The 14,788-nt window shown below is 61.1% G+C and overlaps 1 protein-coding gene across 1 annotated transcript; it reads right to left on the bottom strand.

Annotated features, from left to right (window-relative positions):
• Window positions 1-367: 367 nt before the first annotated feature.
• On the bottom strand, window positions 368-13,239 carry SETDB1 (SET domain bifurcated histone lysine methyltransferase 1; the record flags this gene model as incomplete). Its single annotated transcript, XM_079550965.1, is given in 23 exon segments — window positions 368-485; window positions 711-799; window positions 1,289-1,500; window positions 1,785-1,947; window positions 2,303-2,435; window positions 2,652-2,680; window positions 2,861-3,447; window positions 3,588-3,757; window positions 3,898-4,014; window positions 4,182-4,778; window positions 5,252-5,395; window positions 7,562-7,700; window positions 8,018-8,147; window positions 8,777-8,967; window positions 9,229-9,302; window positions 10,289-10,490; window positions 10,577-10,744; window positions 11,142-11,241; window positions 11,364-11,401; window positions 11,856-12,028; window positions 12,368-12,584; window positions 13,038-13,125; window positions 13,129-13,239. Coding segments are annotated over 23 exon segments (3,990 nt in total).
• Between the last annotated feature and the right edge of the window lie 1,549 nt (window positions 13,240-14,788).

The following is a 14,788-nucleotide window of genomic DNA, read 5'->3' as shown; positions in this document are numbered from 1 at the left end:
GGGGGAGGTGGGGGCACGGCGCTGGGAGTGGTGGGAGTAGAAAAGCCCGTTTTATTGCTTGGTAACAACAGGAATTCTTTACATCTCACGGCGGGGGGAGGGGGGGCGCTGCTTCCCCTCTCAGCCCCATCACTGATGTTTATGATCACCCCCTCCATTCCCCCCCTCCCCACAACTCCAAGAGACCCCCAGTGCAACAACGTGGCGGCAACAGCGACCCCCAGCCCCAGCGAACGCAACAGGAGCAGCCGGGGGGCGCTGTGGGGCCGGAGCCCCCCCCCACAGCACAGCACAGCTCGGGTGGGGGTGGGGGTGGGGGTGAGAGCCCCCCCGGCAGCTCGCAGTCCGGCACGCGGGCGCCCCGTGCTCAGAGCAGCCGCCCCCTGCACTCGATGGCCCCGCAGCAGCACAGCAGCTCCTTGCCCTCCACGCTGCCCACCTCGTAGTTGTAATCCCACGTCAGCTCCGTGCCCGCCCGGATCCTCCTGCAAGGAAAGGATGCTGTTCCCCACGGGATGCTGCGGGACAAAGGACCCCCCCCAGCCCCCCCCCCCCCAGCCCTCGGGACGGCCCTGCAGCGACGGACCCCTCCTCAGCCCCCTCCTCTGCCCCCCACCTCCCAGCCGGGAGGGGAAGCCTGGCCCCGACCCCACAAAGGGACGCGGCCCCCAGACGGCAGAGATCCCAGCGCCGCCCCCTCCTCCATTTACTTGCTGGCGAAGAAGGCGACCCAGGGGAAGCGCAGGTCGTGGGTGTCCACAAAAACGTTCTGCACGAAGAGGTTGGGACTGCAGCTGTGCTGCAAAGGGAACAGAGCTGTGGGTGCGGAGTGAACCCTGGGGGGGCGGGGGGGGCAGAAACCCTCACAAATGAGTGGCACCCCTGAAAGCACCGCAGCCCACATCACCACCATCACCACCATCACCATCACCACCATCATCACCATCATCACCATCATCACCACCATCATCACCACCATCACCATCACCATCACCATCCCACTGCATCCTGCATCACCCCAATGCAGCCCATATTGTCCCAATGCATCCCACTGCATCATTCCAACACCTCCCACATCTTCATCCCACTGCATCCCACATCATCTCAATGCAGCCCACATCACCTCACACCATCATCCCACTGCAGCATTCCAGTGCATCCCAATACATCCCAATACATCCCACTGCATCCCAATACACCCCACATCCTCCCCCCAATGCATCCCACTGCATCCTCCCCCCCCCATCCCTCCCTGCCCCCCCCAGCTCTCCCGCAGCCCTGTGCTCACGTTGAGGTAGCGGCCCAGGTTCCCCTCCAGTTTGGCATCAATGATGTAGCAGGACTCCTCTCCATCGTAGAACTGCCGTGTCGTCCTGCAGACCGGAGCGCTGTCGCCCTTCTCGGCTGCCGCCATGTTGGTGGATTTGATGGCGATGCCGTGGGTGGATTTCAGGGCGAAGCCCCGCGTGGATTTCACGGCCACCTGCCTCTTCATGGGCCCTGCAGGGGGGCGAAGGCCGGGAGGAATCCACACCGCCGGCAGCCCCGGCTCCCTGTGGGACCCCCCTCCCCAGGCGCCGTCCGCCCTCCTGCACAAAGCTCAGTCCTGGGCCCTTCGGAACCGAGGGACGCCCAGCTTCTGCTTCCGCCCGGCTCAGAAACCTGAGTGCAGCTCAGCTCCACGCGGCCGCAGGGCGGCTCCTGCCAGCGCCCTCCTCACCCTCCCACGTCCTGTGAGCAGCAGCGCAGCGCTGTGGGGCAGCCCCTCGCCTCCCCGCGCTCACCTGAACCGCAGGGGTTCTTCTTCTCATCCCCTTCCTCCTCCTCAGAGCCCGACGAAATGGTCTGGATGTCGTCGCTGTCGTTGGCAGCGCCCTGGGGCTGCCCCTCCACCTTGGGCCCGTTGTCCCCGTCGCTGTCGGTGCTGCTGGACAGGGTCAGCACGTCCTGCAAGTATGGCAGCTCCTGAGCGGCGCTGCCCCCACAGCCCCCATCCCAGTAAAGGAGCCCCCCCACCCTGCAGGAAATCTGCAGGCAGCTGGCAGGGGCTGAGCCACGCGGTGCTGGGGCTCCGGGGGAGGCTGGGCTCCTCGAGCCTCCAGGGAAACCCACAGGGAGGGGGGACAACCCCCCGTAGTGCACAGCATCCTCAACCCTGGGTGCAGAGCGCTGCGCCATCCCACTGCAGAAGCTGAGGCCTGGGGCCTTCAGCCCTGAGAGACCCCCACCAGCCTGGGAATCTCAACCAGGAGCCACTGGCACCCAAAGGAGAGCAGCAGCTGACAGCCATGGGGCAGCTCACCTCGGCGGGGGGCTGCAGGGGCCCCGCGTGCCGCCTGCTCTGCAGCAGAGCCGTTTTGCTGGTGGGTCTGCGCAGCCCCTCCAGTTTGGGGGGGCTGGGGTTGTAGCCATACAGCCTGCCCAGGTCGCTGAGCCTGCGAGGGGAGGAGAGGAGCTCAGAGGTGGTTGGGAAGGCAGAGCTCAAACAGCATCTCTGAGCCCCCCCGACTACTCAGATTCCTCTGGCGCAGCTTAACGACATCGAAAAGAGGTGGGGAGCAGCCACAGAGCCACAGCAAGTCATTCCAAGGCAAATTTGGAAAGAATAAGTAATAATAAACAGCAGGAAAATAGGATTGAAGGAACCTTACCCCGGGACTTTGCTTGAATCTTCAGGTTCCTGCAGAAGGAAGAAACGCAGAGGATGAAAACTCCTCCTTGTCTTTGTGGCTGCCCCAGAAGGGCCCATTTACCACCCACCCTCCGCACCACCGGGGCTCCAGGTCCCCTCCTCGGGGCAGAGGACGAGCACAGGGCACCCGAAACCCCCCCCACCACGGGGCTGCGCCCCCCAGCTCACATCCTTCCTCGGCGCCTTTGCCTCTCCCTCCGCGCCCCCCGGCGCAGCATCAGCCCTGCAGCCTTTGGCCTCCCCTCCTTCGCTCATCTTGAAGGACGAGGTGCTGTCGTTGTCCTGGAAGCTGTCAGACACGCTGTTGGAGCTGAGCCACGAGGCCACTTTGTTCTTGGAGGTCTCCTCGGACACGGGCAGCTTGCAGGAGGCGGCTGCCGCAGCCTCATCGTGGCCGACCTGCGGCGTGAGCCCCGAGTCCTTGGAGGCCGTTTCCGAGAGGCCGTTCTCCTTCTGCCCGCGGGTTTGTCGCCTCGTGGCGTAGCTGCGCCACACCGAGCTGGCATTGAAGCCCTCGTCCTTGCAGAAGTTGTCATCAGAGCTGTCCTCGTTGGACTCCTCCTGCTCCTCCGTGCCCGTGTTGTCCTCCTCGTCGTCCTTCAGGTCCACCCCGCTGCTGTCAGACGAGCACTTGGCGTCGCTCTCGTAGCCCTCCTTGAAGTTCTCCACGCTCTCGATGTGATCCAGGTTTGCAAAGTACTCGTCCCCCATCTCCAAGCCCTCTTTGTCGGCGAAGTCATCCGTGAGGATTTTCCCTGGCCGGCAGAAAAGCAGCGCGAGTTTCCAGCCGCACCGACAGCCCAGCGCCGCAGCCCCGCTGGGAGCAGAGCTGGGTTTGCGCCGCGCGCCTCGGGCTCCGCTCCGCTGCCCCCTGCAGCCGAAGCCTCGGCCCTACCTGCGTAGATGCAGACGAAGGAGCCCTTGGCGATGTCATCGAGGCAGCGGATGCCCCAGCCCTTGTTCTGAGTCTTGAACAGCTGCAGCCTGACCTGCAGCCCGTGCTGGACCAGGCGGTTGGTGCACATGTTGACGTTGCATTTGCACCTCTTGTTACACTCATAAACCCTGAAAGAACGGAGAGCAGCGTCAGCTATCAGAGAGCGGGGCTGTCCTCCCTGAGGCAGGCAGGGAAGGGGAGGGGAGGCCAATAATAGAGAAGAAGGAAAGCAGAGGAGGAGAGGGGAGGGGAGGGGGCGCACGCTCACCCGGTTGGGAGGCACTCCTCCAGCCTCTTGTGCTGGTACCCCGAGTTGGGGTTGATCTGCCCCCCCGGGGTGCAGCCGGTTGCTTGGACCGTCAGCTGGTGACAGGCGCACTTGGATCTGCAGGCAGAGAGGAATAAAACTCAGCCGAGCCCCCACAGAATCGATCCCGCACGCGGCTTCGGCAGGCAGGGAAAGCCGAGCCCCGGGGGCGAAGCCGCGGCCCCACAGCGCCGCAGCCGCGGTTCGCCGAGCGCAGGGGAGGCGGAGCGGCGGGCGCCACCTACTTGTCCCTGCAGCCGTCCCTGCAGTCGCAGCCCACCAGGAACTCCCAGCCCGTGTTGATGAAGACCCCCTTGCCGGGGATGCGCTCCTTGCTGTAGGCCACCTGCGGCGGCGGCGTGCCGTCGATCTCGTTGACGCAGGACAGCGGCACGTCCTCGCGGCCCCTGGTGATGTCGGCGATGTAATAGTAGGGCTTGTAGGGCTGGAATTTGCGGTCCACCAGGACGTAGGGATCCAGGCAGAACATCTCCAGGAAGAGGAAGTCGCAGTCGGTCTCGAAGAGGTAGCGCTCGATCTCGGCCATGCTGCGCAGGCAGAGCCCGCACGGCGTCTTGTAGATGACGTGGAAGCCCATCTTGCGGTTCACCCTGCGGCGCGCCGTCATCCTCCTGAAGTCGTAGAGCAGGGGGATGAGCAGCGGGTTGCGGCTGCGGTACTGGTCGCTGCGCAGGGGCCGCACGCGGGACAGGCAGGCGTAGCTGCAGACGTGGGGGAGGTAGAAGAGCTTCTCCAGCGGCGCGCGGTACGACGGCTCGTTGGGCACCCGGTCCAGCATCCCGTGGAAGGGCTGCGCCGAGCCGGCCGGCCCGGAGGGGAAGCTGCTGTGGGGAAGGCGGACGGTGAGCGGCCGGGGCGGCGGGAGGCGAGGCGCCCCACTGCTGGCTTTGCCCTGCTGAGGGACGGAGCATCGCCACCAGGCGTTTCTGAACGGGAAACCGCCGCCAGAAGGGAGCGCAGGAGGCAGCAAAAAGCTGCACACAGATCAGCAGCTGCGGGGCAGTGAGACAAAGCTGCCACCACGGAGGAGCCACCTGCCGACACAGATTAACCCTCAGAAGCCCCAGAACATTCCTAGGAACTCGAGCCCTTTGCAGACAAGCCTTTCCAGAGGCTCTGGGCAGGGGTGAGGACTGGGCAGAAGCGATAAGAGGCTTCCCCAGCTCACACCAACGACAAAACGCAGCCAGCAGTTGTCAGGGAGGGACAGCGAGGAAAGGAGGTGACAAACGATTGGGGCCTGGCAGAAGCCAACGCAAAGCAACCCCAAATCCCGGGGTTCTGCTGTGCTCACCGATGCTGCTGGGCTGCAGCCGCCCTTCCTGGCGCGTCGTTCAGCACGGGTGGCGAAGGCGACGACTGCCCCGAGCCGGGCCGGAAGGATGTGCTCTTCTTGGCCACCTGCTTCCTCGACTGGGCCAGCAGGCCGTCAGAGCACCTGCAGGAGGGAAAAAGGGCAGCAATTGGCAAGGTGCAGCAGCCCCATTCGCCCCCGGGTTACTGCCAGCATCCCGCCAACACGCAGGGAGCAGATCCATCCTCACAGCCCTGCAAACCCCAGCGCGCGGCGTAAACAATCCTGCAGCGGCCCTACAGCGAGAACTGACGCACAGCTGGGTGTTGGAGGGCACCAAGAAACCCCGCAGCAGCAGGAAGGAGCGCTCAGAGCCCGGGTCTGTGCTTCAGCACCGAGCAGGGGAGGAATCAGAGGTACAGAGCCCCCCTTGGTCCGTGCCAAGAACAAAACCAGCTGAGACACAGGCACGTAAGGCCAGCAGGCACAGAAGGGCTCAGGGGATCCCTGACGGCCCTGCAGGGGATGCGCAGCAGTAGAGCAGAGCTGCACAGAGCCTCAGTCCACGGCTGAAACAGAACGCAGCCCAGCCAGCCGCTGGCTTCCCGCAGGTCAAAGAACACAGCTGTTATCGGGGCAGGAAGCAGCGGGGTTTGACAACTGCAGCAAACCCTGCCTGAAAGGGAGGCGAAAAGCACCTTTAAAACTGCAGGAGCAAGAGAACAAGGCTGCTGTCAGCAGTGTTACAAAGGAACAGCAGTGAGCAGCTCTGTGGCACCACAGCAAGGCTGAAAGCGGAGCTGGACGGGGAGGAGAGCTGGCCCTCCCTCAGCAAATAAAACAGGGCAGCGAAGGAACCATTCTCTCACTTTTAATACTCTCAGAAACAACGTTTAACCCCAAAGCATTCCTGCAGACACAGCGTGCTGCTCAGGGCAGCGATGGGGAAGGGCTGGCTTGGAAGCAGCCCGGTACTTAAAGGCAGGACAAGGAAACATCTGCAGCATCTGCTGATTCGATCTGACAGCAAGATCCTGAACCAAAGCCACGGTCAGGAGAGGGAAGAAAAAGGTTTCTGTGAGGATGGCTGAACAGGAGCACAGAGATTCAGGGGCAGGGAGCTGCAGACCCTGGCCCTCCAACGCCAGTGCCTTCCTGCTGTGCCGGGCAGCTCGGTTGCCCCACGGCTCCCCTGTCCTGGGGGAGCCCCCACGCAGGAGCCAGCACTGCTTTCTGGGCTCCTCCCCTGGCACAGCATCCCTCCTTTTGGTTCTGCTGGAGAACAGGGGCCGGATTGCAGCTTCAGTTCTCACGTCTCGGTCAGGGTGGCACAAGAAGTGCATTTCCTACTGGATCCCCACATCCAGGGGCAGCCGAGTCCCACTGCACTGCTTTTGGAGGGGAATCCCACGCTGAGAAGGGAGCTTTGGGGGCAGACGGGGTTCTTACACACTGCTGCAACTACAGAGCATCTGGGGAGTAAAACTTCACGTGCTGCACGGCTTCCCCACAGCCGGGGCATCTCCTCTCTCCTCTCAGCCCATGCAGCAAAACGCAGCGAAAGCAGAACACGTGCTGGCAGGGGGTCAGGCGTCCGTAAATTCGGATGGGAAATCCGCAGTGGTGACAAAAATGAACGGGGGCAGCTTCCCTCTCCCCTGTGAGGCTCTCGGGGTCCCAGAGCACACCCTCAGCTGGCCCGCTCTTCTCACACACGCTCCCTCCATCACCGTGTTCAGTCCTTCCTCCATCCAGGCCTCCTTCTGCACCGTCCTGGCCCTCCACGCCGGTCCCCCCTGGGCCCCCAGCAGCAGGAGATGCGTGGGGAGCTCGGATGGAGCTCAGAGTGAACACGTTTGGTCCACGAGCGCCCGGACCAACAGCTGATCCCGAGTTCTCAGCGCTCTGTAAGCCATTGAGTTCTGCCAGCAGGTCGGTCCAAGCAGAGGAATGCAAGGCAGCCGAGGACCAAAGCCTGGACGTGACACGAGGGAGCAATTCAGATTTTCAGAAGAGAGGCAGCAAGCTTTCTAACTCGGAAATGCAGCAATGTGTGCGAAGCTTCAGCCCTGGCCAACAGTGGGCACCTGGCTCAGGGGCGCTCGGCTCCCCGCCCCCAGCATCTCCTCCAGCAGCCTTTCCTCTCGGCTCCCCAGAAGCAAAACTAGAAACATCTGCACGGCCTGGCACCGAGCAGAGCCACGAAGCAGAACTGCACGCGAGGGCTCTGCTGCGCGAGGAGGGCAGCGCCCAAAGGGCCGAGCACCGCAGACGGAGCGCAGAGCGGCAGAGAACGGATCCGGTACTTACTCCATCTCAGAGGGCGGCGGGGAGGGGGGCTGCGCTGCCAGCGAGGCTGCCTGCATCTGCTCCAGGGGTTTGTACTGCGTCCCAGCTCCAGTCAGATCCTGTGTGTACTGCACCACGGGGCCTTTGCTCCGCACAGCGCCTTGGGGGAGGAACGAAGGAGCTCAGTATCGACCCGGGGTCCTCACAGCAGCCAGAGGTCGTCCCAGCAGCCAAAGAACGCTGATGCGGTCGCCGAGGCGAGCGGCACGAAGCACTGGCCATTAACAGGGGCCACTGGCAAAGCTGTGAGTCGCAGCCAACCGAGCCAGGCAGATTCTGCCCTTTTCTGCTGCATCCAGCAGGCAAAGCCGCTGCAAATCCTGCCCCTCTGGGCGCTCTGCTAAAAACCACCACAAAACACACAGCCAACGACCCCAGGATTCCCAGACACACAGGAAAGCAGAAAACGCTCCGTACCAACATTGGGCCGAGTCCTGGCCTGCCCACCCTGCTTCTTTTCCTGGGTGGAGGCAGTGGAGGTTTTCATGCTGAACATGGGCTCGAGGCGCGTGGATCCGCGGTAAATCCACTCGCAGCGTTTGTCATCCTGCAGCAAGGAGAACGCAACACTCACAGCATCTACAGCAAGAGCTTCCTGGATGGGGGACGCAGAGCCAGGAAACGTTAGTGATGCTTCTGAAGCCAGCAGAACGCAGCTGAGAAGAGGTAAAGCATTGATGTGAAGGCTTATGGAAGGTCATGCAAACAGTGAATGGCGCCCAGGTGCTGTTATTTAGGCAAGAAGGGACCCAAGCAGGCACCAAAGTGCTGCTCTGCTGCAGTGTGCACAAGCTGAGCGTGCAGAATCCTGCAGCTCTGCTCAGCTGCTCAGAACAGCACTCCTAGTGAGCAGGAGGAGCTGCTGGGAGCTTGCAGCAGGAGAGGAGCGGGACAGAACTGCTGCAGACGATGAGTTCTGTTCTGTAACCCTCTGTAAAGCACCTTGCATGCACAGCCGTGGGAGCGAACCGCAGTCAAAAGGGCTTTTGGAGCTTTCAATACGCAGATCAAAGCCTCACCTTCCCAGCAAAGCACAGAGCAGCAGAACATGTGCCTGCTCCAGAGCCCCATCTGACCCCAGCAGGGAAACCGGGCTCCAAAGGCCCACAGGTTCGGCTCCACACACAGAAACGCCCCCATCCTCCCCCCTCGATGGCAGAGCAGCAATGGCCGTACCAGGAAGAGGATTTTGACCAGACTGCTGTCCACCTCCTCCACCCTGGATTTCCACCAGGTCCCCTCCCACTCGGTTTTGATCAGCTGGCCGCTCTTCAGCAGCACCATGGGGCGGTTGGGGTAGGCACTGATGTACTCCTCGATGAAGTCCCGGCACGACACGTCCTCTATGTCCTCCCACGTCTTCTTAACTGCACAGAAAGGGAGAGAAACGAGGTTGGGGAAAGGTCCTTTGGCTCCTTTCCAAACGCATTTCTGCTCAGGGCAGCAGGGCGCGCAGCCACGCCGATGCCCCCAGGCAGGGAGCTGCCTCCCATTCTGCGTGCAGAGCGAATCTCCAGGAGCACAGCACTGAGATGTGCGACCTTCATGCTCCAGATAAGCTCCTTGCGTGCCCACCAGCGCCCTGAGTGACCCAGCAGGAGGACGCAGGGGAGGCAGAGGTCACTCACGCGGCCTGCAGACTGGGTACAGCTCCCACTCCTTGACGTACGAAGCGTAGCCGTCGTCAAAGAAGATCAAGAACCTGCATAACAGCACAGAGAACCCAGGTGGAGAGCTGGGCTTGGAAATGCCACTGAATGAAGCAGAGAAACCCCACTGCCACCCCCAAACGGCCCAGCTCAGGCGAGGCACCTGAGGACGGACAGAACTGATTGCCGCTGCACGGAGCTCCAGGCTTTGCAGCGCTGCTGCCTCCCTCAGTGCTTCTGAACCGCTCTGCCCAGCCCTGAGCTCCGTCTGCGCTCCCAGAGGACACACAGAAGCTGCCCAAAGGCTTCCCAGCAGCACAGCACAGCCAGGCCCTCTCGTGCGTGGAAGAGCCCAGGGCTGCAGGGGAGATGGGGCCCACGAGGCTGAACCGCAGCGGTGAGGAAAGGAGATAAGGAAGAAAGATAAGAACAAAAACATGCCCCCAAGTAGCAGTTGGGAGGCAGGGCTGTGCCAGGGTTACGAGAGATCAGCAGAACAGCCAGGAGGAGCACGTTTGCAACACGACCAACAGGCACAGAGCTCTGCCCAGCTCCCCACACTTATCAGATGGGACCTCGCACGGCTGGGCGCAGCCACATCTGAGCGTGGGAGGCTGATAAAACCCTCTGTGAGTCTTCCCAGAAAGACCACAGAGCAAAAACCACATCCAAGGGGAGCTGCCTCTCATCCGCACGCAGCTGGGACTGCTTTCGACCTGCTGCTGCTCCTCCTGACGTGCCCAGGCAACACTGCTGGCACAAAACACCTCGGGGCTCCTCCTTCCTCATGCCAGGCCCTGAGCAGGGCGGGCTGATATCTGCACCATCATCTGAATTACCAAACACAACTTCTGACTCAGGGATCTGAGCAACGCAACAGAGGCTCCACCCAAAGCACTCGTGGATAAGAAAAAGTGAGGAAAGGACACTGAGCGCGGCCCTGGGGAGGTCAGAAAGCAGCTGAGCTGCCACTTCAGCACGTTTCCTTCTCACTAATAAGAAAAACAAGAATAAAACGGCGGCGGAGGAGAATGAATACCTGTCTTTGTTCTTCACGTTTGGCGTTTCAGCCACGATGCCAGCATACAGCCAGACCTGATCCCCATCTTTGTACTTTGCCACAACTCTGCTCCCAACGTAGTGTTTGTCCGGGGAGGGGTGATAGTCGTAAGCAATGTGATTGCCAGACAGCAAACTCTTCCCCTTGTTGTCGAACTTCACTTTGTACTTCTTCCCAGCACCTGAAAGACGTTCCAGCAGGGCGGGCTCAGCGAAGGCACGGCGATTCCACGCGGGAGGAGCTGAGCTCCGCTGACTCTGAACCTACCGACCGTCTGGATGGCGATCAGAGTCCCTTTGTGCCACGTTTTGGTTCTCTTCTTGCCCAGGATCCTCATGCCCACCTTCAGATCGCCATCGTTGCTGAGATCGCCCACCCCCACGGCCGGTCCAGCAGACTGCAGAGCACCAGGCGCCGGCTGAGGGGTTTGTGCATCTGCCCAGAAACAGCCGCGTCACAAACGAACCAGGGATTCGCTCTGCTGTGCTTCAACTGCAAGCACATCTGTCAGACCCGACGCAGGGAGCAGCCCTGCTCTGCTCTGCTGCCAGCAGCCGAGTGCCTGAGCCCCGGAGGACGGAGCCACCAGCGAGGGAGGACGGCACAGCGCTGAAAGGCTCTCATGGCACAGGAACTCCAAATATTTGGACTTGAGGAGGATTGCCAGAAACAAAATGGGATCTGCACGCCCCAGCGGGTCTTCCCAACAGGGAAAGGAAAGAGCAGAGCTGTGTTTTTCCTTCCCAAAATGAAAACCAACGGGCCCGGCATCGAGGCTGGGGCCACACGAGTGGCAGCACACAGCAGGCAGCTGCAGGACGCTCACACTGACCTCTCACTGCCTCCTGGGCGTTTGTTCTCCTGTGCACAGCATCCATAAACTTCTGAACGTCCTGGGCCGACCTCCTCATCGCTGCCATGGCTTCCCTCAGCTGAAGGGAAGGAAAAGAATGTGAAAGAGTGGGGATTTTCAGCCTCGCTGAATACAACGATGTCCTGTGCCAGCAAAACCCCACTGCAGAAGTGCACCGTGATCAGATCTGTGCCAACTCACCAGGGTCTGATCCTTGGGAACCTTGGGACTGTTATCGCCTGGGGTTAGAGAGAAAAAAAAGTGGTTTAAAACACAGTGGGGAGGAAAAATGCACCCTAGAAAGTCACTGAAAGAAAAGGGACCGGAGGGAAGCCTCCGTTCAAAAGCATCCCCTGATCCTGCCCGGAAATTCACTCGAAAAAGGCAATTTTACTTCCAATCACTTCCAGATGCAAGAAATGCACCTGCAGCTCCTCCACAGCAAAGGACGTCCACGTTTGACGTGGACAACAATTAGTCCCAGCTCAGCACCTGACGGCCTGAACTCCAGGCACTGTGGGGCCCCAGCAGACCATGGCAGCGCTGATGTCCCTCATGTGAGCTCACGGCTCCCATCTGCTTCAGGGCCACCGTGGCTGACGGGCAGCTCTACAGCGCCCCGCTCTGATCCCCCTCTGCTCCAGGATGCTCCCATCCCCGCTCCTTCCTCATCACCACAGTAAGACACTGAACTGTTCTTCCAGCCCGAATCAATACTCATGATGTCGTCGTCGTCGTCATCTGGGATCTCAATCACTTCCGTGGGTTTGGCAGCCAAGTCCTCCTCCTCAGAGCTGCTCTCACGGTAATCCAGGCCCAGTTTGGAGTACAGATCCTTCACCAACATCTCACATTTGTGAAAGTCTCTGAGGTGGGAAGAAAGAAAGAGGGAGAGGCAAGAAAAGATAAAGTGAGTCCAGATGTAAATCCCACAGCATTGCAGAGAGAAACAGGAACCACTGGGGAGCTCAAAATTAAACACAGCCACCGTGAAGAGGGAGAAGTATCCACAAGAGGGGTTCACAGTCAGGGGGGCTGATTTTAATCATCCCTCAATAATCACATACAAGTCAACCAGCACGGCATCAGCCTACTGGAAGGGAAACAGGCAGCGCTCAGAGATCAGCCTTTACCACCCGATCTGCCCCATCTCTGCTCTCCGAGACCCAACGCAGACACACAGCCGCAATTCCAGGTGAGCTCACCTCCAAGCATCATCGAAGAGGCGATCGACGTGCGCCACCTCCTCTTCCTTCTGCTTCACGCACACCTCCAGCTCCTCCAGCTGCTGCTTCTTCTGCTTCACGTACTCAGACTTCTCCAGCTCCTTGTTGATGATGTCCTCCAGCTCCTCCATGGAGATTCCCATCTCCTCCATCACTTCTTTTTGCAGCTCTTTGATGTCCTGGCAATCCATTTCTGCTGCACCCGGAACCACAGAGGAGTGAGGCCGCCGTTTGTCCCCCCCCCGTTGCTCCGCTCCGTGCCGGCCGCCTCCCGCTGCCCTACAGCTCACGTTTCTTCCCCACTCCCACCCTCCAGCCCTGAAAACGCAAAGATCCAACGTCTCTCTGAGGAAGGGAACGCAGAGGGGCCGTGCTGCCCAACGGGGACCGGGTCCCACCGCCATGCCGGGGACGCAGCCAGCGGCACACGGAGCTCCTCCCGCTCCCCTCGGCCCCAAACCCCCCCAGACTCCCCTGCGCTCCTCACCCCCCCCCGCATCCCGTGCCTCCCCCCGCCCCGCTCCCTTCCAAACCCCTCAGCCCCCCCCAGCCGCCTCACAAACCCCCTCAGCCCCCCCCCGCTCCTTCCGGAGCCCCTCACCGCTCTCCTCCCCTCCCCGCCTCACCAACCCGCCGTCCCTGCGCGCACCTCGGCCCCGCGGCCCAGCCCGGCCCCCTATTGCTGGGATGGAGGCTGAGGAAGGGGTCGGGGGCGCTGGACCGGAAGTTGCATGCCGTCACTTCCGGTACTTAGAGGAAGTCCCGTTCCTCCCACTTGAGGCCGGCGTTGCACTACGCATGCGTGAGAGGCGGGCCGCCGCTGTGAGCGGCGGAAGTGAGCCCAGGTGCATGTGCGAGAAGAGTGGCTGGGGGGAGCCTTAAAGGGGCCGCGTCCCTGCAAAAGCTCAGCACTGCCACCCAGGGGACAGAAGGGGTCCGGGCCGGGGGGGTTCTGAGGGGTTTGAGGAAGGGAAGAGAAGAACGGCTGGGGCTCTCAAGGAGATGGAGGGCCCTGGGGTGTCAGAGGTAATGGAGACTTGATGATCTTTAAGGTCTTTTCCAACCTGAGCAACTCTATGTTTCCATGAGAGCCTTGGGGGCCAGGATGAAGCTCTGGGCACACCCAGTGGGGAAGGAGAGCCGCGAGTCGCCGTGCTGGGGGTCCGGGGGGGCTCAGTTGATCTGCTCCTCCTCCCACGTGGAGGTGGGGATGGCGCTGTAGGGGTCGATGATGAGCTTGGCGCAGCGAACCATCACGGCCAGCAGGAAGAGGCACGTGAGCACCACGAAGGCGATGGCGAAGCCCTGATCCACGTCGATGGCCATGCGGGCGGCACTCAGGCGTGCAGCCCCAGCCGCATCCTGCAGGGCAGAGGAGGGTGGAAGAACAGGAGCAGCAATCACAGGACAAAGCACCCCACTGTTCCCAGTGGCATCCCTTCCAGCTTCCCTTCCCTGCACAGCCTGCCCGCTTTCCAGGAAAATCCGGGTTAAAATATGCCATTAATGTTGGGTACAGCCAAACTGGTGGTTGTCAGGCACAGCAGGGTTTGCCTGAGCCCCCACAGAATCGGGGAAATCATGGAATCACGGAATCACAGAATACCTTGAGATGGAAGGGACCAGCAAGGATCTTTGAGTCCAGCAGACGTGGCTCGGGTTAGGAGGGGACAGGAGCATGCGGGAAAGCCGTGCTAAGCAAACAGAGGTGTGCAAACAAGAGCAGAAGAGAAGGTTTGTTCAGGCTGGTGCCAGAAAAGCCACCAAACTTACAGATTTGTTTGTGTTTATAACACACCAGGGGTGAGCAAACACAGCCTCCATGAATGCCATCACCCTACTGAGGTGGGACCCCAACCCCCCAGTTCTGAACCCTGTCCTGTGTGTGCTGAGCACCCCTTACCTCTCTCCAGATGGACAGACAGACGGACTGCCTGGCCCTGTGTCCTGCTGTCTGTGGCTCTCCCCAGTCAATCGGCCTCATGAATAATGCAGGCATACGGTGACGTTGTGGCCTGCTGTCACCTCATCCGGCTTCATGAATACTGCAGGGACACGGAGGCACTGGGGCTGGACTTCACCCCTCTGGGCCTCATCAATACTGCAGGGCCGTGGTGACATCGGGGCCATCAATGACACCACAGACACACAGCAGCGTCACCTTTCAGCTGCTCCCTGCAATGGGAGAAGCGATCCTGTGGATTAAAGGGGTCACGAAGCGCTCAGCACCTCCTGTCAGGCTTTGTGTGTGGCTCTGGTTGAGCAAACTGGGACCCCCCTGAGCAGACAGCGCTGGGTCCCTCGCCTCCCCCCGGCCCGTGGGGTGACCTGCAGTGGGGCAGGGGCTGCCGTGGGCTCTGAGCAGTGCAAAGCTTTGGGAACTGCGGCACTGAGCTCCGA

This window comes from Tetrao urogallus (genome assembly GCF_951394365.1).
Source record: "Tetrao urogallus genome assembly, contig: SUPER_28_unloc_2, whole genome shotgun sequence".
NCBI lineage: Eukaryota > Metazoa > Chordata > Aves > Galliformes > Phasianidae > Tetrao > Tetrao urogallus.
This window is presented reverse-complemented; position numbering and strand designations above follow the sequence as displayed.